Genomic DNA, 23,913 nt, shown 5'->3' on the forward strand with positions numbered 1-23,913 from the left:
TTATATTATTTTTTAAATAAAGATTAAATAGTTTAAATGTATTTATAAATTACATAAAATAACCCAAAATGAATGTTTTAAACTATAGAGAGCCTCATCTCGCTCTCTATATTTAGGAGTGAGATAGCTAAAAGTTATAATGGAAAGCCACTTAGGAGTCTGGTGCAGCTATTAAAATATATAAAAAGCTAAACATGCTCTCCAAAATAGTTAAGGAGCTACAATAGAGAGTCTGCTGAAGATGCTCTTATCCCATTATTCATGCCCACTCTTAAAAGAAAATTTATTTAATGATTAACAAGAAGCAAACTGGGCACTGCAAGCATAAAGCGCAAAATAAAGCAGCCTTTTTTTTCTTTTTTCTTTTTTCTTTTTTTCCACTCAATATCGAAAAAGAGAAATTGTGCAATACCAAGTGATCAATGTATTCAAACAATGAAAATACTGAGTTCAACAAAGAGATGAATAATGGGATAATGGGATTTTGCATTCAAACACCGATCTTTCCACTTGATTTCTGAGATGATCGATATTAAGCCTCATTCCTTCCTTTTTCAGTATTCTCTTACCCATGTTCGTCAACCATTTTTCATGCCTTAATAAACCTAGATCAGAGCCTTAGATTGAAAAACATTCTTCATCAAAGTTCTTCATCATTGTCTTATCTATAACATATCAAAAAATCAGCTTAATCGGATATGAATTGAGGTTTGTGCATTAGTTTGAGTAGCGGTTGCTGAGAAATCAGGAATCAGCATATTTCGGGTTCAATTATTCATCTTTTTTTCCAATTCGAATCTGTCAAAATATTAAGAAATTGATAGTATAAAGTCTTTGACAGAAAACATGAAACATAAGCAAGGGGGAGATCAATTGGAGCAAGCTGCTGAGCCCCATGATACTGGAAAACCAACCAGATAAGATTGAGGTAGGGCAAAATTGTTTTCAAGCTATTGGGGTTTTGATTTTCTTAAAAGAAAATTTATTGAATGATTTTTTTGAACTCAGTACTTTCATTGTTTGAATGCATTGATCACTTGGTATTGAACAATTTCTCTTTTTCGATATTGAGTGGAAAAAGAAAAAAGAAAAAAAAAAGGCTGCTTTATTTTGCGATTTATGCTTACAGTGTCTAGTTTGCTTCTTGTTAATTAGATGCAATTGCATGCTCTGTTTTCATACTCCAAAGTTGCATGCAACAACTTATTTGCTTCTTCGAGCTTGAAAATTTAAAAGCTAGTAAAGTTATGTTTCTGATGTTCTTGTGTAATGAAATCCAAATTATAGTTGCATGTTTGTGTAATGGAAGTCGATACTTTATGGCCTAAAAGAATGTTGTGGGAGCTCATGTAATGGGCATAATGACCCTTAAGCTGAGGTTGAATGGGCACAGTGACCCATTTGTTTGGCTCCAATTTTGCTGCAACTGGTCAACAGTCTCTTTTCTGCGCGGGCGTGCCAGCACCGTTCGGGTGCGGTCGTCGGGGGTGTCCCTTGACCTGACTTCTATCAAGCAATTGTAGACGAGGAGAGCACCAACCTCGTCGCGGGATTCTTTATGCCTTGTGGTAAGGACTTTTGTTGAGTTTCTTCTTGTTCACACAATCGATACTCGACGTCGTAGATCGAGCAGAGCGAAAATCACCGGGAAGTGGGGAGAACTTGCTAAAGCGTGACTTTAGCTTGGCTGGGTTGCTAGGGCGTTACCCTTGCTTGGCTGGTTCTGTAACCGTTGTGGTCGCGGCACTACCGTCGGCTCCCAAGGAGACTAGGACCGAAGTACGTTGACAGAGGGTTTGGTGGCACTGAAAGTCGGCTTCTGAGAAGACTAGGACTAGGAGTGTGATCACCGGTAAGAGAAAGAGAAGGAGAGGAGTTGCTCTTAGAGAGGTTTGCTCTAGAGAGAACTTAGATCATCTTAGAGATGTTTTGATGTATGAATTGGTCTTTTGTGGTGTTTTTGGTCGTGGTACTACAATCGGCTCCCAATGAGACTAGGACCGAAGTACGTTGACAGAGGGTTTGGTGGCACTAATAGTCGGCTCCAAAGGAGACTAGGACTTAGAGTGTGATCACCGATAAGAGAAGGAGAAAGAGAGGAGTTGCTCTTAGAGAGGTTGCTCTAGAGAGAACTTAGATCATCTTAGAGATGTTTTGATGAATGAATTTGTTGTTGTTTGAATTGGTGTTGTTGTTTGAATTGGTTGTGGTCGCGGCACTACCGTCGGCTCCTGAGGAGACTAGGACCGAAGCACGTTGACAGAGGGTTTGGTGGCACTGAAAGTCGGCTTCTGAGAAGACTAGGGCTTAGAGTGTGATCACCGATAAGAGAAGGAGAAAGAGAGGAGTTGCTCTTAGAGAGGTTGCTCTAGAGAGAACTTAGATCATCTTAGAGATGTTTTGATGTATGAATGAGTCAATTGTTCTATGTTGTAGCCTCTATTTATAGGCTACCAAGCAACACTATTTGGCCTTAAACAACTCATAATGGGTTAGGTTTTAGCACTTAAACATTAATGGAATGTTAGGTTTGAATATTTAAACACTTAATGGAATTTGTTAGGTTTAAGTCATTTTCTGCTCCCTTATCCCTCAATTTTTATCTCCACTAAGAACTCAGATTCAACCTTCGATTTCTTCATATGAAATGATCCACCATGAATGTAGATTATTGTGGTAAAATTTCAGAATTTATTTCCATGTGGTTGGGCCGGAAATGCTGCTGGACCTCTTACAGGTCCAGTTTCCAAGTTTTGCTTCTGCAGAAAATTGGACTGTTTGTTTGAAGGTTTTCCACTCCGAACGAGCTTTGGCACTCTTCATAAGAAATGATCAATGGGATGTCTAGAATTAATCTGGAAAGTTTCAACTCATTTGGAGTTCGGATGGTTAGTCCGCCATCCCTCATTTCTTGTCTAGCTCGCTTTCTCCTAGCCGAAGTAGGAAAATGTGCTAAAGTTGATTTTTCATTTCCATGTTTGGTAGGCCTTATTTAGCCTCTTAATAATATATTTTTGAACTTATGGAAAATATATATGTGAGACACTGATATTGGCTCAATTTCTCCAAGACACGCTTTGTCAAACCAAAATGCTCATTTTGGGTCCAAACACCATTTTCTCCGGGGAAGGCCCTTGTGAGGGCATATTGTTATGATAATGAGATGCAACGAATGGCCAGGTATGCTGAAATCCCTTCCAATTGTTGGCTTTTACGAAATGACTTATGTTTTAATTTCGAAAGTTAGAGAGCTGTTTCTCAATGAATGTTTGTTTCTTTTATTGTCTAGGAAACTCTTTCATACCTTGTGACAATGTTTTATAGTTTTCAGCTAATGTGTATAAGGTTTGAGAGTTTGTTGATCCTTTTTTTTTTCCTTATGCAAATTGAGCTTCTATTGAAAACATTTTACGAAGGCAGAGACAGATTCTTTAGAGAAATGAAATATCATTTCTCTTTAAAAAGAACCCCTACTGGGCATCGTTTATGCTCATCCCGTCTTCCTCAAAACCTTTTCAGGTGGCTCACTCTATTTGTAGATAGTTTCTGGTCTAAAGCTAATTTTTGGTGGCATTGCTACGTGGAGAATCCTCTTGACTTGGTGAGATTGTGGGTGAGCTTTGTTTTTATTTTGGGGAAGTTCATGCGAAGGCTAGGTTGCTGTACATTTGACTTAATATCATTGGTATTTACTTGAGGAAGCTTTAGGTGCTACTTAACTGGGATATGAACAACCAAATGGGGTTGCAATGTTCATCGTAACCTTGTTGTAATCTTATGTATCTTTGGTGTCTAGTAGCTATACATTATGCTTGTAATCTTGTCTTTTGTTGTGCCTATCAAGTTATAAGTTCAAGTGTAGTTTTCAGTAATTTTGTTAGTTTGCAGCTTATTTTTCCCTTTCGTTGTTTGAGTTCTTTACAGGGTTTGTTCTCTTATGAAACTCAATTATATCAAAGTATACCCTTTAAGATTTCTCACAAAGTAATTTTTTTTTTTTTACCAAAACAAACCAACTTTAAAACTTCATATTGAGGTTTTTACCAAAAAAAAAAAAAAAACCAGCTTTGCTGAATTTCTGAGAAAGCTATTGATCTATTAACTTCGAGCTCTGTGTTACCTTACTTACTGATCTCCAAATGTCCTGAATTTTTTATATGTTCTTGATCTGTTAGCTAACAATTGATCTGGAAGTTTTCATGTCATTTGGTCACTCAGTGAATATTTGATGAATTTTCTAAATCAACTATGGAGCTGCGATTTTTTTTTTTTTTTAAGAAACCTGACAGTTCAATTAGTTTGCATCCATCTTTTCCCTTACTTCTCGAATCCGATTAGCTTGAAATTTTAGTATGTTGTACCTTGATATTTTAGCTTTCATTCTGAAAAATTTCAAGTTCATTGCTACACAAATGAATTTTTAGTGAATCCCTCCCTGAAGCTAAACTGTTCCTGCCTCAAGTTTCCACTTTAATTTCTCTTGCTTGAGAACCCTTTAAGTCATATCCCGGGTTTGGGTGTGACACAGATACCTGATCCCCTAATCCAATCCGTTTATAATTACGAATATTTTTTAATTTTAGATAATAATATTAAATTTTTATTATGATACCTTATAAAACATTAATAAAATATTAAAACAACATGAAGAGTATCGCCAAAAGTTGAATTACAAAATTAAAATATTCCCTAAAATGATAAACTAAGGTAACTAAAATACTAAATTTTCAAAAAATACTAAATTTTCAAAATCTTATATTTTTGAAAAATAATAATATATTAATAAAAATAATATTTTATTATTATGAAAACGGATCGGATCAACCTAAATCCGTGTTTGATCCGTTAAATAAACGGATCTGGATCATTAACGGATCAACGAATCAAATTTTTAATCCAAACTCGTCCAATAAGCATAGATCCGGATCAAAATCCGGTCAATTTACAGGTCTAGTCATTGTATTCATCTGCATATCCTAATATGTACATTTATTTAGCGCATCTGGCCCCTTCGTAATGGAGTGAAATATGGCAGCTTCCACATGTGTGTCAATTAGCTTTTATATTTTTTAATTAAGATTTAACCTTTGATATATGTCTGAGTTTTTCTTTTTGTTTAATAGTTTTTTTCTCTGATTTTTTTTTTTTTTTTTGAAAAAAGAGCCAGTGGGCGAATATATATTCATCAAAAGCCAGAATAGGCTGTTACATACACTTCCGCTGCCATCTAGACAGGCAAGAAGATAGTGATAGTACCCTCAGTGGTACATAGAAATAAACATACTCATTGTACAATCAAATACCTAGACATAGCGGGATCCCCCTTTGGTACTACGCTGGAGGTGCTAGAAAGATCCGGTCTTCCCAACCTAACTCATAACCAGTAAAGCTAGTCGCTTAGATACCTCAATTGGTGTACAACTAGAGACACTGAGAATTAAGTCGACAAGACCAAGACCAAATACTAAAACCTAGATGCACAAAGGTGCGTAGATTGTCCCTGAAAACGGAACCTTATTGTAATTAGATAAACTAAAAAACATAGGATGGGCCTAGGGCAAAAACACCCCAGCCCAAATAGAGAGCAGTCCCAAGAGAGTGGGCCTAGCTCAAGGCCCAGCAGCCAAAGGATGACCCGAGCCTGCCACTTCCTCCCACCTCCAGCCGTCGACTACGCTGCCCGACCCACGACCGCCGCGACCTCCCCCCCTGAACCTCACAGAAACACCGCCCAGACGCCGCCACCACGTTCTGATCAGAATCCCCATAGCCCCAGCGATCATCCCAGACCACCAAAGCCCCGCCGCCCCACCAATCTGCTGGAAAACCGCCATGGCCATGCCGTCACAGGTCCAGGAGATTCCCTGCCGAAGATGCCCACTGCCATAGGTCATGGAAGCCGTCGGCAAGCACAACCTGCACAATCCGAAAAACCCAGGCTCCATCATCACCCATTCCGAACAAAGCCTCGAGCCACACAGCACTCATGAGACTACCGGCATAGCTTTCAAGTACCCGTCCGGCAGCCACCCAATATTGGCGTGGCGAAACCAACGCCGATCCCGAGCGCCGCCGGACGAGAAGAAAATCGTAAAACTGAGGGGCCGAGGCCGAGTTTTTGGAGAGAGAGGTTTTAGGGTTTCTCTTATAGTTTTTTTCTCTGATAAGTTCATTTTTCGTTTGCAAATTGCAGTTATAAATAAATAAAATTGCAGTTTGCTGTTAAAGGTTGGAAGCAATTACTCCATTTTGCAATTACTTGTGTTCAATCCCATTGTATTCTTCATATATGAAATTACATATTGTTAAAACTTAAGTCTCCCTTTTATAAGTGAGAGGTCCTAAGTTTGACTCACAATAAACTAATTGTTTATATGATAAACAAGATTAAAAAAAATAAACTTAATTAAGCAAAGGGCAAATACTCATGAATTTCTGAACATTTAATCATAAGGTTTATTTGCTTAATTAATACTAATAGGAGGGGATAGATCTTGTGAGCTAGTTTAACCCTAACTTAACATTCCACCCTCCATCACCATTTGAATTCAGCCCACGATTCTAATTTAAACTGTACCAAAATGATCTATTTTAATTAATTGGATGACTAAATGTTTATAACATTGTTGGATTCTCAATTAAAGGCTTATGTACTACATAAGTAAATCAGGGACAATACGTCCATCGGAAAATCTTCCGGTGGGATGGTGGAAGAAGGTCATTCCATATGGCCAGGCTATTGCTTCATCATCTTCTACAGTAACATTAGGAAAGTACTGATAGTTGCCGGGCTCAAACGGTGAGTCCCCAAACACAAACTACGCCACCTTATTATGATTGTGTTCTATACTTCTATGCTACTACTATTTTTTGTTTTGGACGTGTTCTATGCTACTACTATTGGAGTACGTACTGATCACCACGATGATAATGATGACGGGTGTGTACTAGTCTACAGATACTGTACATAGTTGAAAGTCGGCTAGTGTGATAAATGTATATACTCGGCTGAACTTCAACGCAACGGATTATTTTTTTTTTTTTCAATCTTGCTTTGTACTATACGTAGTTTTTTTTTTTCGATACATTATACTATATACTAAAGTTGGTGATCGGCTTAGTAACAATGCCGGCTCGAGTCTAGCCGGTGATGAGAATTACGCTTTCCCCCTCACTTTTTTGTTTTAATTACAGCCTTGGTATTAGTCCTAGGTATAAAAGCACATCGACAGCAGTTTCAGGTTTCTTTCCTTTCTTTCACTCTCTTCACTTCGGCCTCCCAAGACAAAGATTTGCAGAAAAAAAAAAAAAAAAAACTCCATCCGGTTCGAACAGCTTCAACGCAGGTTAAGAGTGAGAGAGAGAGATAGAAAGGGCAAGATTCTGCTTCAAAGTGGGTCTCATTCTGTGAGTTATTAGTCATGAACAAATTGATTGTTTGAAAGTAATTATATCTTAGTACTGTATTTATTTTTAAAAAATATTTGAAGTTTGAATTAATGTACATGTGTAATTAAACATGTCTACTGTCTTCATATGCAAGTTTATACTATACATACTTGGAAGTTTGTTAGTTTCCTCCAAATTGTAGTACGGAAACGAACGCATTGGCTACTGGCTAGCTAGATAGCTATTTTTATCCACTGGCATGCATGGACATCACTGTTAAGGCAATAAATGAAATTCGAACATGAGATAATCTGTTATATGCCCTAATACTAGTTGTTAGTATAAATTCTGAGATATTTTCCTTCCGACATTGACTTAATGATCTTGGGCCCCTGGCATTCATTTACTGGAGTACCAATAACTCGTCATTAATTGTGACAATTCATGGGTCTGCTGCGAATCTCATCCTCAAGTATTTATAGATAAGGAGAGTGCTAGCCTCAACAGTGAGGGTGTGTTTGCCACACTCGGACACTTGTCATGCAATTTATTTTATGAAATAAATTCAGTTTGCCCTCTAATTTTGGGGCAAGTATCAATTTGGTCTTTTTTTTTTTAAATTATGATCGTTCCTGCATTTCTAATTTCCATCACCCATGTCTAGATTTTAAACTTGGATCCGAATATGACCTCCCAAGTTGACTTGACAGCGATGGCATAGCCCACAGGAAGAATAAAATAGACATTTTAACAATAAAAAAAAATAAAAAAAGACAATACTGCAATCTGTATCAAAAAAAAAATTATGCTGGCTTCCATCTCTTCTCCGCTCTCCCTTCAAATTCACCACCAAATGACCCACATCCCAACGCCGTCTCCACCTCTGCTCTCCCCCAATCCCAATTCCAAAATGCCCACGGATCCCAAATCCTCAATTAAGAATATATCTAAAAATCTAGAGCAAAATTGAAAGATTTTACACAGTTTGCATTGCAATCACACCACACTGGAAATTAGATCCCATGAAGAAGACGACGACGACAGAAAAATGTCTTTGACGGCGGACATTCATCAGCGTCTCCTTCTCCCTCTTCAGCCTCGCCGCCCTATCTCCAACTCCAGCAAGGCCTGCTGCTTCCTCGCCTCAGGTCCTTCACCTCCTGGTGGGCTAAAGTCCTTCACCAAATTTTGAAAAAATATTAATTTGTAGCTTAATTTTAGTTTAAAAAATTAAATATTAAAAAGTAGCTCACCCCAAATTTCTAAACTTAGCTTTTTTTTTTTTCGTCATATATATGTTATTTTTTTGCTTGAAGTATTTGATTGTATTTTATTTTCTATTATGCTTTAAGAGACATACTCGCATAAAAAACTTGCTTTTTTGGGTAATTTAGGTCAGAAAAACAGTTGGCTGGGAATTATGATACAGATTCAATAATTAAAGATTTTCAGTTCTATTCAAGAGCACATGATAAAATTTGAGTAGGTATATTCTTTTGTCTTAGACTTTTGTTATATCGAATTTCTATCAAATGTTATCACATTATTTTTTTGGATCAATTAGCTATTTGATTATTTGATATGTATTTAATATATGATGTGGTTTAATTTAAGGAAAGAATAAAACATGCTACTTGATGAGTAAAAATATTGCACACAGTGAGCGAAAATGTCACCCAACATAATTTCACTCGTATTCATTTAGTGAATAGTATTTTTATTATTTCGGGTTCGACCCATTCAAGACAGAATGTGTCTCTTAATTATATTCCCTTGTTACAGGGAACCACCCTTTGATTCCATTTATGAAGAAACCAATTGTGGATGTGTGTTTGTTTTTGCGGCTACACCCGGATATTTGAATAGGTTGCCTACTGTGATGCCCCGGAAATTCGTAATTATTTTCCGAGGATTTTCCGGAATCTAATTTATGGTTATTGGACGGTTTCGTGGCTCATGAACGGAGCGGAAGTGTTTCGAACGAATTTTTATTCGAAAAATGTGGATTTAGGGGGGGGGGGGGGTTCAAGGTTGACTTTTGATACGTTGAAATTCTCTGAAAACTTACTTCACCAAAGTCGTAAAGCGCGTCGATACGAGTTCGTGGACATGCGGAACTCGTCAATCGGAGTTCGTATGAAGAAGTTATGACCATCGGAAAAAGTTTCCATTTTGGTATATATGAGATTTTTCTGGAAAAATATCAGAAAAGTCAGATTTCCATTTCGGGAAATATTTTCTCTCTCTTCTCTCCCGAGCCCGCGAACAGCTCTCCATTTCGCAGGCTTCGTTCTTCCTCCTCCGGCCACCATCGGACACGATTCCAAGTGGGCTTTCGTCGCCTCAACCTCCTCTACACGTCTGTGGTAACCATCGAGCGTGGGACGAGCTGTGGTGGGTGCTGCAAGGCCGAGAAGAAGCCACGTCGGGAACGAAATCGCCTTTGCCGGTTATTCATGAGGGCTTTTGGAGCTTGGAAGACGTAGATGCTTTCCACAAGGTGGCTTGCATCGATTCAACTCGTGGAGGTCGAATTTTGGATTTGAAATTCTAGGGTTTCAATTGGGTTGATTTGTTCTAAGGTAAAATTCAATCGATTGGTTTATATTTGGACTTTGATGTAGTTATGAAAGTTGTAATTGGAGTTGAGATGATGATATTTGATGTTGGGAGTTTTGTGATATAGTGAGTTTTGGCCGGCGGCGGTGCGCCACGGCCTGTGGCGGCGTTCCGGCCATGTAAGGGACTGTTTCTGGTATTATATATCTTCTACTCTTCGATACGAGCGTTTCGATATATAATACGCAATTTTTGGAGATCGTATGAATATATTGTGATCTTTACGGTTTCGGACCGTTTGATGTTTCGATCCATGAGGATTTGAGCGTCTGATCGACTTGTGATTTTGACATATCAATCGTGGAAGTATTCCGGAGACTTTGGGAGGTCTCGGATATGGTTTCACCTCATTTGGCGTTACTTTGGGATTGTGGTTCGATTTAGGGTTTCGAACGTTATTCCTTGTGTTTTGTTGACTGAATCAAGGTTGTACTTCCTTAGGTGCTTGACAGAGGGCATTCTGTAAGCAGTCTAGTGGTGTGAAGACGCAGCGGGAGTTTCGAGGTATTTCATTAATTAAGCTGCTCAATTGAGCCTATTACATCATAGTTTAGAACAACACGTAAAAACTCTGGCGCATGATGCAGCCATACAGAAGCATGCTCCAATTCAAAACCTATTGCAGCAAGCCGATGTCCAACTCCATTGTAGCTTCGGGGAGTATGCATTAGCTGAATTCCTTCAAGTTGGTGCCAGACTTGCTTGATATCATCAATGAGACCCCCATTTGCCAACAAACTATTATCATCACACTGAATTTCCGCAACAGCTTCTGAGCAATTGCTTTGAATAAGCACATTCTGTTGTTGGAGAGACTGCAATAGATCAAGGCCTTCACGAATGGCCAACATTTCACACTGCTTTGGAGAGGCAGTATAAGGGATGGGACGTGCAAAGGCTGCAATGAATCATCCCTGATAGTCCCTGACCACTCCTCCTACGCCACAGTGATGTTGATTTGGAAGGAAGGCCGCATCCACATTTAAAGTAAGGCGTCCTTGTGTAGCGGGTTTCCATACTTTCTGCTGCATTTGCTTCGATGCATTGTTGCTAGCATGGACTGTATGAAACTCCTCCAGCCACGTAAAACACCAAATCTTGAGTTGTTTGAGTTTTGTTTTGCCACAATGTGTTGTTCCGGTTTCTCCACACCCTATGGAGAATCATCAGCAGTTTAGCAAATACATCAGGTTGTAGCTGTAACGCTCTCTCTAGCATCCATTCCTTGAAGCATAGATGGAAGAAGAGAGCTCTATAGAGTAAAAGGAGGAGCAGATAAGATGGATTTAGTCATAGGGCACTTACAAAATAAATGTGTTGTGTCTTCAATCCTATGATTGCATAGCACGCAACTCACATCACCTTGATAACCCTTGAGTAGTAACCTTTCTCTGGTTGGCAGTAAATTTTGTCATGCCCTCCAAATGCACACTTGCACTTTGCCTGGGACCTTAGCTCTCCATAGTTGTTTCCAAAGTTCCTTAAATGGGTCACCATTTGAAGTAGAGGTCAATACACTTTGGAGTACTTTTTCACGAGCTATCCAGTATGCAGACTTGACAGAGTAAACCTCTTTTTTCCAAGCTCCAAATAAGTCTATCAGGACATGTTCTTCTACTTAATGGGATACAAAACACCTTTGCAGCAATATGTGAGGGAAATAGAGAGTGTACCAACTCTGGGATCCATTCTCTAGTATCTTCGTTGATGAGGACAGAAACAAACTCGAAATTAGTATCAACTGGTCTGTGTAGGATGTTTGATGTGGAAACCGGTAGCCACCTATCTGTCCATAAACGAACTTGCTTGCCATCACCAATCTTCCACTGTACTCCCGCTTTGAGAACATCCCTGCCCATTAAAATACTCCTCCAAGAAAAAGATGGAGACTCTCTCAATTCAGCTTCCCAAAAGGATGACTGTGGAAAATACTTTGCTTTATACAAACAAGCAATGAGAGAATGAGGATTTGAAATGATTCTCCAACCCTGCTTTGCAAGCATAGCAAGATTATATGCATATGTATTTTTGAAACCCATACCTCCCTCTTGTTTTGTCAAACATAGCTTTTCCCAGCTTCTCCAGTGAATCTTCTTTTTGTCATCAGTATCTCCCCAGAAGAAGGAAGCACAAAGTTGATGAATATCATCACACAGTCCGTTAGGTAACATATAGCAGTTCATAGCATATAAAGGAATGGTTTGTGCCACCGCCTTAATGAGAATTTCCTTTCCCTTACAGCTAAGAATTTTGGCTTTCCAATTGACCAATTTCTTGGTAAGCTTGTCTTTGATACATTCAAAGATTGCTGTCTTGGATTTTCCCACATGAAGAGGTAAACCGAGGTACTTGTCATGCTCATCAACCCACTGCACATCAAGGATGGAGGCTAACAAAATTTGTTTCTCCATTGGAACATTTTTGCTAAACACCACACTGCTTTTTTAATAATTAACTTTCTGTCCGGAGGCTTGTTCATACACATTCAAGATTGTACGAAAGTTATGACATTCTGCTTCATTTGCACTCCCAAATAAAAGACTATCATCGGAATTAATATAGTTTTGTTTGAAGTTGAACCACTACAATAATATGGTTAGCTTTTATTACATTAATAATCATAAGATGACTTTGAAATAAAAGATTTTTTTCTTTGAGAAAAGAAATGAAGGATTAATTGATCTCAAACTTGCTGAAAAAACCGTTTGACATTGTAAGGCCCGGTAATATTTAGCGTGCCACTCCATATTAGCTCTGCTAATTTAAGGTTTGCTCTTTCAGTCGAATGGCCACCATCCCACCACACATGGTCATCACCTGGGTTTGGGCACAATTCATATGCATGTTAAAAATTTAGATAAATATTGCCGAGTATTTAAATAATCATCGAGATCGAAAGTTTAATTCTTTAAACGGTGTCACTAAAACCTTTGAATTTTTTTTTTCCTGGGCTCACACTATGTATGTACAGAAACACAGTAGGAGTTTTACCATGAACCAGAGATCGAGAGGAGACCGTTAAAGGCATGACTTGTCGTCAGTTGTGAAGAAAAAGACAAACTGTTATTCCAGATGATGTGGCATAGTCCCAAACTATTTGGGATTTGGTTGGGTTTTTTAAAAATTTACAAAAACAACACAAATATAACTTGAGAGGATCTCAATCTAAAACGGAATTAATATAGTTTTGTTTGAAGTTGAACCACTACAATAGTAGCTTTTATTACATTAATAATCATAAGATGACTTTGAAATGAATGATTTTTTCCTTTGAGAAAAGAAATGGAGGATTAATTGATCTCAAACTTGCTGAAAAAACTGTTTGACATTGTAAGGCCCGGTAGTATTTAGCGTGCCACTCCATATTAACTCTGCCAATTTAAGGTTTGCTCTTTCAGTCGAATGACCACCATCCCACCACGCATAGTCACCTGGGTTTGGGCACAATTCATATGGTTCGGTTCCATTAACTCCACCGCAATCATCTCCTCGGTATGGTCCTATACCACAACATGCATCCGACCCATTTGTGAACCCTGATCGCCATTACAGCATAAACCAAAATATTAACAATGCAACATATTTACAATATTTGGCAACAATTAGGCACACATATATATAGCAATGCAATCGACGTACCATGTTTTGCAGGGTTATGGTATAGCTCCAAAAGCGCATCATAGTAGTTAAATATTGAATATTTGAATCCCGATAGCTCTAGCTCTAGCTCTTCAAGGACATTAGCTAGAGCTCTATTGTGTAGCCTCCCCAAAGTCGAAAGTCCTTCAACACACCCTTCAGTGACACCGTATGATTGTCTATTTATAGGTTGGCACCCAAGAGATCCTACATTCTGAAATGCAATCTTCCTTCCTCCTAAGTTGTAAATTTCCTAAACATAATAATTTTATCAAGTACACATAGAAATCATTAATGACAACAGTGCAAAAGGAACCATAATTAGAAAGTTATTTACGTACTTTGAGCACAACGGTCAAGTTACCAATCACATTTGCTATGAATTCGGATCGGAGGGACTCGGTGGCATTTGGATATGTAGAGTAGAAGGAAATATAATCGACCCCTCCGATGCTGACCAAGTAAACAGCGGTCCTCAGCACACGTTTGGCTTCTAAATCACCCAACTTCAGCTCCAGCAACTTTGCCACATTTTTTAAATAGCTAAACTGCGTCGGAAGATTTATCTGACAAAAAAAAAATTTACATCCACATTGCATAGTCAATATTAAGTCAAGTAGAGTGTGGCGAATTACTTATTTCACCCTACATTCAAATACTTATTTCACCCTACATTCAATTTTGATCATCTATACTCCACTTTTTACCCTCAAATAATAGATTAAAGAAATAGAAGTAAAAACTGAAAATCAAAAAAAGAAAACTACACATTATACCACCGACACCTATGGTCAGCAACCTAAACCCCTCCATGCATCAACGGTACAGTTTGAAGAGTCAAGCTCCATATTATAATCAAAGTTCTTGATAAAACTGAGATGATGATCAAAGTTCTAGAAATTCCCCCAATCAACATTACTATGCTACAGAGTCCATCTATTGATCTATAATAAACACTCACTGACAATCCTGGGTTAGTTGTTTCAAGAACTCCGGCTCCTCCTGAAGCAAAGTTGGATCCATCGGTAAAATCATGTGGACCAGGTTGCAGATATGGTGGAAGCATTGGCAGTTTTCCAAACTTAGCTGCCACAAATTAAGCATATCAATATTGTTTGTAATTGTGTACACATCCTGATGTAGAATAACACACATTGTTGCCAAACAAGTACGTGAAACAGCAGCTTTGTTCATAGCAACACTATAAGAGTTTAATGAAGTGAGATCAATATGGTGACTAAATTGAAACGTAAATATGAAACGTAACATATTGTCATATTTCTAGTACCTAGATCAATTACTCCATCTAGAACCTTGTTATAAGTTTGTGACCAAATTTGTTGTGAATGTTGTAACTTTACTTCAGTTACATACTATTTCCTTAAAATTAATGCAGCTTTGTCGTTATTGTCGATCAATGTACATATTTTGATACAATTAAATGTAAATGAAGGTGGTGGACCCCTCTCCTTTGGGATTGAGGCTAGGACATGCTCCTTACAATATCTGCCTCTAGGAAACTAATATCACATAATCCCTTATTTAATTATAAAAAAAATGTAAATGAATGTATCATAAATTCATAGTGCCATAGACAACTCCTTAAATCTTAATAAGTTTTTTTCTTTCTTCTATATAGAAAGAAGGAGGATTCATGACCACTTAAATTATAGTTAAGATTATACTATAAATTTTGTCCATTAAATTTAATAACTATTAACGGTTGAGATGAGTCATGAAGAATGAATAATTATCTATTATTTTTCTTTTCTTTTCTTATTCTTTAAATTAATTTTTTGAATATATTTATTAAAGACAATTAAGAGGATTAATTGTTATTGATTTATCAACTGAAGTCTTTGAGCATTGTAATTCATCCAAGCATTTAGTTTGAATGGGGTTTTTGTCTGACTTATGCGAGAATTTTTCATTGATTTTAAGTATCACTAGGTCTGGCTAGTGGCTGCCTTGCATTCTCAACCAAGAAGGGGGTCTCTTTATCTTTGTCTTGGCTGTACCTCGGTGTCGCGGGGCTCGCTCGATGGCGCTTGCTCTCTGTAGGTTGCGGCCTTGTTCTCTTGGTTGCGGGTGTGGTTTGTGCTCGCAACAATGGTGCTCTGGTGACTACTATGGAATCGATCTGGGCTTGGGACCGGGTTGCAGGTTGGATGAAGGCTGCGAGGGCGGGCATCGGTGTCTGGGTTTCTAAGCATGGTGGTGGTGCTCTTTGGCACGGCTGTGATCGGTCGATTGTAATGAAGGACATAGGGACCAGTGGTGATCCCAATTCTTCTTCGGCGGCAGAGGTGGATGTCGGGTTGGATTTGGGTTTTGAGAATGGTGGTGAGGCTCGATCTCTTCTGCTGGAATTGGATCCATCTCTGTCCTAGCTACTTGTTGGCATGGGTGGTGGCCTCCAAGAGGGTGCTATCAATGGGGGTGGTAGCGCAGATGACGTTCTCTGGCGAGTGGTGCATGGGGGCGACGGCTTGAATGCTTTCTCATCTAGGGTTACCCTAGGTGTTTTGGTTGGGCCTGGTATTGGGTTGCTAGGGTTTTGTTTAGGGCCCGAGCAGTTGTTTTTTCTTTAAATGTTAATTTAATTATGGGCTTTCCTTCTTTTATGATGACCTCTTTTACTCAAAAAAAGGAAAAAAAGAACACAAAATTAAAGAAAGGTTACACCTGAATAGATATATATAATTAATGCATATGTGATTTTTTTAGTTGCGTTGCTTGGGTGTCAATTTGATTTGGATACCAAGTGTCTCTTCTTCTTTTCTTGTTTATTACATGTGATTATAATAAATGAAGACAATCAAAGAGATGATTGGATATTCACGGAGTAGTTAGCAAGGATTTTTAATTAGGAAGGATTTAAAGAAGAAGAGAGAGAAAAAGAAAAATATATAATGCATGTTATCTGATTTGGTAGCAAAATATACCCTTATGTCCCTTTTTGGTTAAATTATGTATTATCTTCATAGGTCTAATTCCTCTGTGATTAAATAATGTCTATTCCAACAAAAAAAAAACTAATAAATCGTCTTAAAATCTCAACCGTTAATAGAATATCTTTTGATGTTGAAAGAAGGTTTTTTTTCGGAGGAAAAAAAAAAAAAAAAAAAAACCCATGCATGCACTTCAAAACTCTCTGCAGCAGCCAAACCCTAGAAAACTCAAAACCCTGTGTTTGCGTCTCTCTTTTGCTGGATGATAACGGTGGATAAAATGGCTATGAGGCTGGCTTCCTCGCTAGCTTTTGCTGAGGGCAAAGACTCGGTTGAGTTGCGTCTGTCCAAAGAGACGCGACTCCAGCAACCTCAATCGTTTTTTATGGGAAAGTTGCTAACTGCTCGAGCCTATTCACAGGCCTCAATCAAAAGTATGTTTAGGCGTGCATGGCGCCTTACTAGTAGATATCAGATCCAAGACTATGGTGATAGCTTTTTTTTTTTTTTTCTCGTTTACAGACCCTTTTGATCAACCTAGGGTTCTGAATGCTGGCCCTTGGAGCTTTGAGCACGCACTGGTTTTTTTGGCGCCGTATGATGGAGTGGTTCCAGTGGCGGATCCAGGAAGTGAGGTTGGGGTTAGCACTTGCTCAAAAGAATTTTTTTTTATCAATGAAGAATGTTGAAATTAGATTTTAAAAGAAATTTTTGTTAATATATAATGTTATAACTAAAAAAAGAAGGAAGAAGAAAATGAGGAAAGAGCAAAAAGAGAAAAAATAATAAATTACAGGCAATGCAAGATTAGATTTGCCTTTAAGGGAGAGAAATATTATTGATATACTTATAGAAATGTTGTAACTAAAGAGGGAAAAAAAAAAAAAAAAGGAGAAGTTAATGGGGAAAGTCGGAAAGAGAGGCAAGATTTGCAACCAAGGAGATTTGAACCAAGTACAAGGCTATAATGCCTGAAGATAAAGCCAAAACAAGTACAAACTACAAAGGCAAGATTTGCATCTAGTGAGATTCGAACCAAGGAAAGCCTAAAGACAAAGGCAAAACAACACTATACTTTGCCAATTGAACCAAACCAACATTTCTGGAGGTTCATACATGTAGTAGCAAAAATATTTTAAGGATTTAGCCCAACCAGCCTCTCAAGTGGTTCCTGTGGAATCTGTTCCACTTAATACTCAAGGATTTTGGGTTCGCAACTTCGCATCAATGAGATCAACCGTCTTTTTAGAGTGAGCATTGCTTTTTAGTTGGTGAGAAGTTCACTGGGAAAGTTTGTGGAGAACGATGAGAGGGAGTTTTTAACTGGCCTAGTTCGTGTCCGAGTGGAGCCTGACCTAACCTATCTTCTTCAAGGGGAGTTTTACAGTCTAGGATAGGGTGGACCTGCATCTCGACTTCTATTTTGAGAACTTGGTTGGGCACTGTAGAACTTGCGACCTCCTCACGCATGTCGGACACCCCTACTCTAGCCTGGGCCTCCGTTGTCAGAGGATCTCCAGTCCCGATCGTGACTGTTGCTGTCAAAGCTTCCGTTCCTATGGCTCCGGCAGTCAGAGTTACAGACTAGCGTGCAACAGGTAGGGTGATTATTGGGTTGCTGCCGTGGTTTACTATGGCTAAGACGTCAGGGAGCTGAAGGATGGCTCTTCTTCTCCACCGTGCCTGACTGGGCAGAATAGGCATCGTGAGGACTCTCTGCAATCTTCTCCCAAGAAGCCTCTTTAGAGTTTGGCATTGGAGAAGTCGAATTTGGACGCTGCAAGTATGAGATTGGAAATGGTGGTTGTACCTCAGCCTGTTACCAAGAAGACCGGAAGACCTAGAGGCAGTAAGAACAAGGTAGCTGCTGCAAAGCTTGGGACTATAAAGAAGCAAGAGTCACACAAGAAGAAAAAAGCTACTTGGCAGAAGCAGAAGAAAAGAAGAAGTCTTCTATGACTCTTCTTAGAAGTGTTGCTTTATTTGTGTATCACGATTGCGTGCTTGGCGTGAGTTAAGTAGCAGCATATATAATAGCATATATTTTTCTTTGAAGGCAAAGTTCTTTTAATGTTATCTTGGTGAGTTGGTGTAGGCCTATGTTATGTACGTATTGGTGTACTATTCCAACCTTTGGTTGTTTTCATTTATTCAATGAACCATTTTATCACTCAAAAAATCTCAATCATTAATAGTTATTAAATTTTTTCTCCAAAAAAAAAATAATAGTTATTAAATTCAATGGATAAGATTTGAAATATAATCTTCCCTATAATTTAGGTGGTCAGGGATCCGCCCCGTATATGAGAGAGAGAGAGAGAGAGAGAGACTCCTCAGCTCGAAATTTGAGGACCTTTATTTAAAAAAAAAAAAAAATGTGGACCTTCATTTTTTTTATTTTTAGCATGTGGCTTAATAATTTGTACTACTCATTTTCTAGTTAGATATACATATAAGAATTGTATAGAAAATTAGTCAATCGAAAAACTTTTAACCATCTGATTAGCACCATATTCATTCTAATTTTTTTATGACGGACTACATTTGTAAACACATTTTCAATGACCAAATGATTATGTATTTGGCTGATTTTTTATATAAACAATTATTGCATAGGAATATAAAGAATTAACGGTTGAAATCGTTTAACTACGTTGCATAATAGTGAAAAATTGTAAAATTCTTTAAATATATGTAATTATGTATAACTTCACTTTTAGCCAGGTGCCACTAATCTTTAGCTTTAGTTTTATATTAGTTCTGTTACACACACACACACACGTATAGAGAGGGAGAATTTAGAGAGGACCTCCCTAAACTTGAAATGTGATAATGTTTTTATTTTTAGCATGTAATGGAGGGAATCAAACTCCTTATTTAGTGTAATTCTAATTCTAATTCAAGTTCCCACCTCATTCACCATTCAAGCCAACTTTAATTAATGGCGCATTATGTAAATTTGACATATGTTAAAATAATTTGTTTTTGATTATCATAGTTGGATGACTAAATAATCTGAAACTAACGACTCATGCACTTACCGATAAAATCTGGGACAACACGTCCATCGCAAAATCTTCCGGTGGAATGGTGGAAGTATGTTTCTCCATATGGCCAGGCTATCGCTGCATCTTCTTCTACTGTAGTATTAGGAAGGTATTGGTTGTTTCCAGCCTCAAATGGTGAGTCCCCAAACACAAACAACGCCACCTTATTATGATTGTGTTCTATACTAGTACTACTGGAGTACTGATTAGGATGATCATGATGATGACCGTAAAGAAGGAAGCTAATTGGGTTGAATAGGCTAGCCAACACGTAAACAATGTAGCTAAGACTTACCATTGGGATCAAACACTGTTTGGTTTTCTAAAAACATGTTATGCCTATATATATATATATATATATATAGTATGTGTGTGTGTGCGTGTGCGTGTGTATAATAATCTGCATTTCAACGGAACTTAAATTTCTGTGTTTGCTTTGATCGACAAAGTTGGAAGTTGGTAGGTAGGTAGTGGTCTCCTCCAAATTATTGCAACCACCGGAAGTGGGTTATAATCATCTATCACCGATATTTCTCTTTCTCAACGGCCATTCAATTGAAGAGTACCAAACAAAAAAAACACACACACACACAACAACGGCAGAGAGTAGATGAGTTGAAAGCCCCTGGCCATATTATATAGGCACGTACGGTGGAGGGAGTAGGTGAGTTGCTCCTGCATGTAGCTAGCTAGCTAATTCGTAATTGTGGATGACTAGCTACCAAGGGAGTAGGTGAGTTGCTCCTGCATGTAGCTAGCTAGCTAAACTCGTAATAGTGGATGACTAGCTACCAAGGGAGTTACCAAGATTTTCCTCCAGGGAATGCCGAGATAGATTTTGTTTGGAAATATGCAAAAGGAGCCTTCCACTTGATCATTTTTTGCGAGACATTTACAAGTTTATGGAGATGTGAACAAAAGCCTAAGTACTAAGATAGGAGTGACTTCTAGACGAAATATGAATGTGTGTTTTTTTATAAAATGCATGCTTGGTGGCCTCTGGATTTTCAACCTAACTTTTAAAAGCATATACGTTCATTTTCGGTTGTTTATTTCATCCTGCCTCAAATGTGCTCGACCTTGGACCCCTCTGTGTAACTTTCATGTTTCTATGATGAAGGAGCTAGGTTCTTTGCCTTGCTTACCCCTAATTTCCAGCCGCTTCAACAACACATATAGTAGTAGTAAGGTTGTTTTTTTTTTTTTGTTAAAAAACCCACTCCATTCCCGCCCTTGATGGGGCTCGAACTCTTAACCTCTTATATATGAGACCAAAGCCTTACCACCCCACCAAACACACACACCCAGTAGTAAGGTTGTTTGTCAAAGAATCTAGAACTAAAGTCTAACAAACTTGATCAGGTAGGAAGGTACTGATTATTGCCTGCCTCAATTACGGAGTCCCCAAACACAAATAAGGCTACCTGCTTTTGAATTGTGTTCTGTACTACTGCTGAAGAATGAATTAGCTAACTGGGTTGTTGATGAACAGGCTTATCAAAAGCAGCCAAGACTTGCCATTGACGTTGCAAAATTAATAATTATAATCGGGATCATATAAAAGTTTTAATTAATCAGAACTTTGATGCGACTTGAGATCGACACTTGTGTATTAAAGTACTAGCTTGCTCTTCAGCAATCAAATTGTATCTTGAAATGTAGAGTCATGTTCACTTTTTTTTTTTTTTTTTTTATCAAGAAGAAACTTCATTAATAATGAACTGGATACAATGAGTTTTGACATCATCTCATACACAGAAATGACTACTGAACTTCACACTGGAACTCCAAAAAGACTGACTAACGGAGCCAAAAAGGCCCCGACTCAACTACAGACTTAACTTGCACTACAATTAAAAGGCAAAGACAATATGCGCAGGCGCAGTGAATCCTTGATACACAACTTTGTCAACACTAACTCGCCACCCAGAGTCCTCTTGACCTGCCTTTGATCGATCAAGTCTATACTAGTTGTGACTTCGAACCCGACAAAAAAGAAATGCTGGACCGTCAGACCTGAGACTAAATTAAACCCAAGATCATGGCCACCGTAATGGCAACACCGTCGATCCACAAATGCTCCAAATCGCCATCACCTCCGACTCGAGATCAGACAGGAACAATCCCACTAGAAGGCCAAGGATAATTGTCTATGCCAGTATGCCACCGCCAGACATTTTCGCCACCACTACTGACCTAACTCCAGAACATAAACGACCTCTAGACCGCTGAATAGAAGATTGTCTATGCCAAAATTGCAGTGCACCCGACCCAACAGATAAACTTAAAACAAAACCTTGATAGTAATTTATTGCTAAAAAACAAAACAAAAGAAACCAAACCCTAATTTAACATGCCAAAAACATAAAAATAAAACAAATTTGGGACCTGAGCCCAAGCACAGACCCAGGCCCAAACTCCATCTAGCCCAAGCAACAAAGCCCGAGCCCAGAGAACAAATGCAGTCGGCCTCCATTCTTCACGCCCAGCCCAAGATCTCGCCTGCACCCTCACGCCCACCACTCCACCATCGACGTCGGGTCTCCACCACCGCCACTCTGTCGCCGCCGTCCGACCACCACAGGAGGACATCATCAAACTCCACAATCCCATCCCCACTCAGCCGTGATCCAGATCGGGGATCCAGACCCGAGAGGAAACATGCCCAAACACCGCCCCTCTCCATCCCTCCACCTACCCGTGATAGCACCGCCGCCTGTCCCATCGCCACATCGTAGATCCACCCAAAGTCGATCCCATCCCTCAACGACAGATCATACCCTGGTGCAACCGAATCCGAGAATAAATGGGGAAAGACACCTCCACACCATAGCCTCCGAGTGTCGGACCTGGCCACGGGCAACAGAACCCGTCCGGCCACACGCACAATGCAACGACAAGGCCAGTGGCTAGTGTCAGCGCCGAGGCGCAGCCAGACAGGCGCAATCCCAGCCAACGACGTTCTCTCTAGGGTTTTCTCTCTGAGTCTCTCTAGGGTTTTCTCTCTAGGTAAATTACTTACTCAGTTGTGCTCAATTTTCATTGGATCTGAATCCAACGATAGAAAATAGTGTAAAGAAAAAAAAATTAATAAATTCCAGCATATGATTTAAATCCAATGACAATTGAACAATATTGAGCAGGAATGATTGTTGCTATTAATAAATGGGAAAAATTCATGAATAGTACCCGAAGTAAGACCCACTACGAATTTCAGTACACAAATTTCCAAAACATAAACTTTGGTACATCAAATAGTAAGCCCGACCCAATATACGTACACGACGTCAATGACTCCGTCAGTTCGCATGCCATTACACACATAATGAAGGGCAAAATTGGTTTTTCATTTGCCAACAGATTTCCTCTCTCTCACACTCTGAAAGACTCTTTGTCTCTCTCTCTCTCTCTCTCTCTCTCTCTCTCTCTCTCTCTCTCTCTCTCTCTCTCTCTCTCTCTCTCTCTCTCTCTCTCTCTCTCTCTCTCTCTCTCTCTCTCTCTCTCTCTCTCTCTATTATGATCCAGCCCTTTCTCTCCTCCATGGCCAGTGAGCCCGTGACCATCACATCTCCTCCAAAACAAAAAACCACTACACCACTCAAACCAGCAGCAACATCCAAAGAGCCACATTCAATTTTTTCATCCAATTTTTCTACACCTTCACTCAAACCAACAGCATCATCCAAAGAGCCACATTCAATTTTTCCATTCAATTTTTCTACAGCTCCACTCAATTTTTCTACGCAGCTTCTTCAATGCTACACATTTGGCAGCAATACAAGCGAATTCAGCATCTTCAATTGTTCCACTACGGCAAAGAGCCAACCTTTCCAATTTTTTGCAATTGGAAGAAACTGCAGTCAAACTTAAAGAAGTCGAATCGTTCAAAGCATGGGTTTGGATCGAAGGCACTGACCGTTTAGTATTCTCCTTCAAGCATATCGATTTCAGTGTCGACGGCTTTTTCCCGGGTCCGATTTGCTCCGTCGCGTCATGGATCCCTCAAAGCCGCTTCACCGATAGCTCCTCGAGCGTTGTGCAGTGCTCGAGCAAGGCGTTCATGGCCTTGGCGCCGAACATGAACGAACCGACGGAGAGCTTCTTCATTCCTTTAGAATTCTAAGCGAACGCCGTCATTCCAAGGTCGGTGATTTCTCAACAACCGCGGAGCTTGAGGCACGTGAGGTTCTTGCAGTGAACGAAAATCAAGACCAGAGCATCGTCATCTATGCTAATCAATTTTTGGTCACATCGAAGCGCGAGCTTCG

The 23,913-nt window shown here is 39.0% G+C and overlaps 1 protein-coding gene across 1 annotated transcript; it reads right to left on the reverse strand.

Annotated features, from left to right (window-relative positions):
- Positions 1-13,153: 13,153 nt before the first annotated feature.
- Positions 13,154-19,991, reverse strand: LOC133725474 (GDSL esterase/lipase 1-like). The gene is made up of 5 exons (XM_062152752.1): positions 19,640-19,991; positions 14,609-14,733; positions 13,989-14,213; positions 13,648-13,900; positions 13,154-13,544 (listed from the first exon to the last, which is right to left on the reverse strand). Exons 1-5 carry the CDS (start codon positions 19,941-19,943, stop codon positions 13,309-13,311), a joined length of 1,143 nt encoding a protein of 380 aa, XP_062008736.1. The 5' UTR covers positions 19,944-19,991; the 3' UTR covers positions 13,154-13,308.
- Between the last annotated feature and the right edge of the window lie 3,922 nt (positions 19,992-23,913).

The sequence above is a fragment of the Rosa rugosa genome, chromosome 1 (assembly GCF_958449725.1).
Source record: "Rosa rugosa chromosome 1, drRosRugo1.1, whole genome shotgun sequence".
Classification (NCBI taxonomy): domain Eukaryota; kingdom Viridiplantae; phylum Streptophyta; class Magnoliopsida; order Rosales; family Rosaceae; genus Rosa; species Rosa rugosa.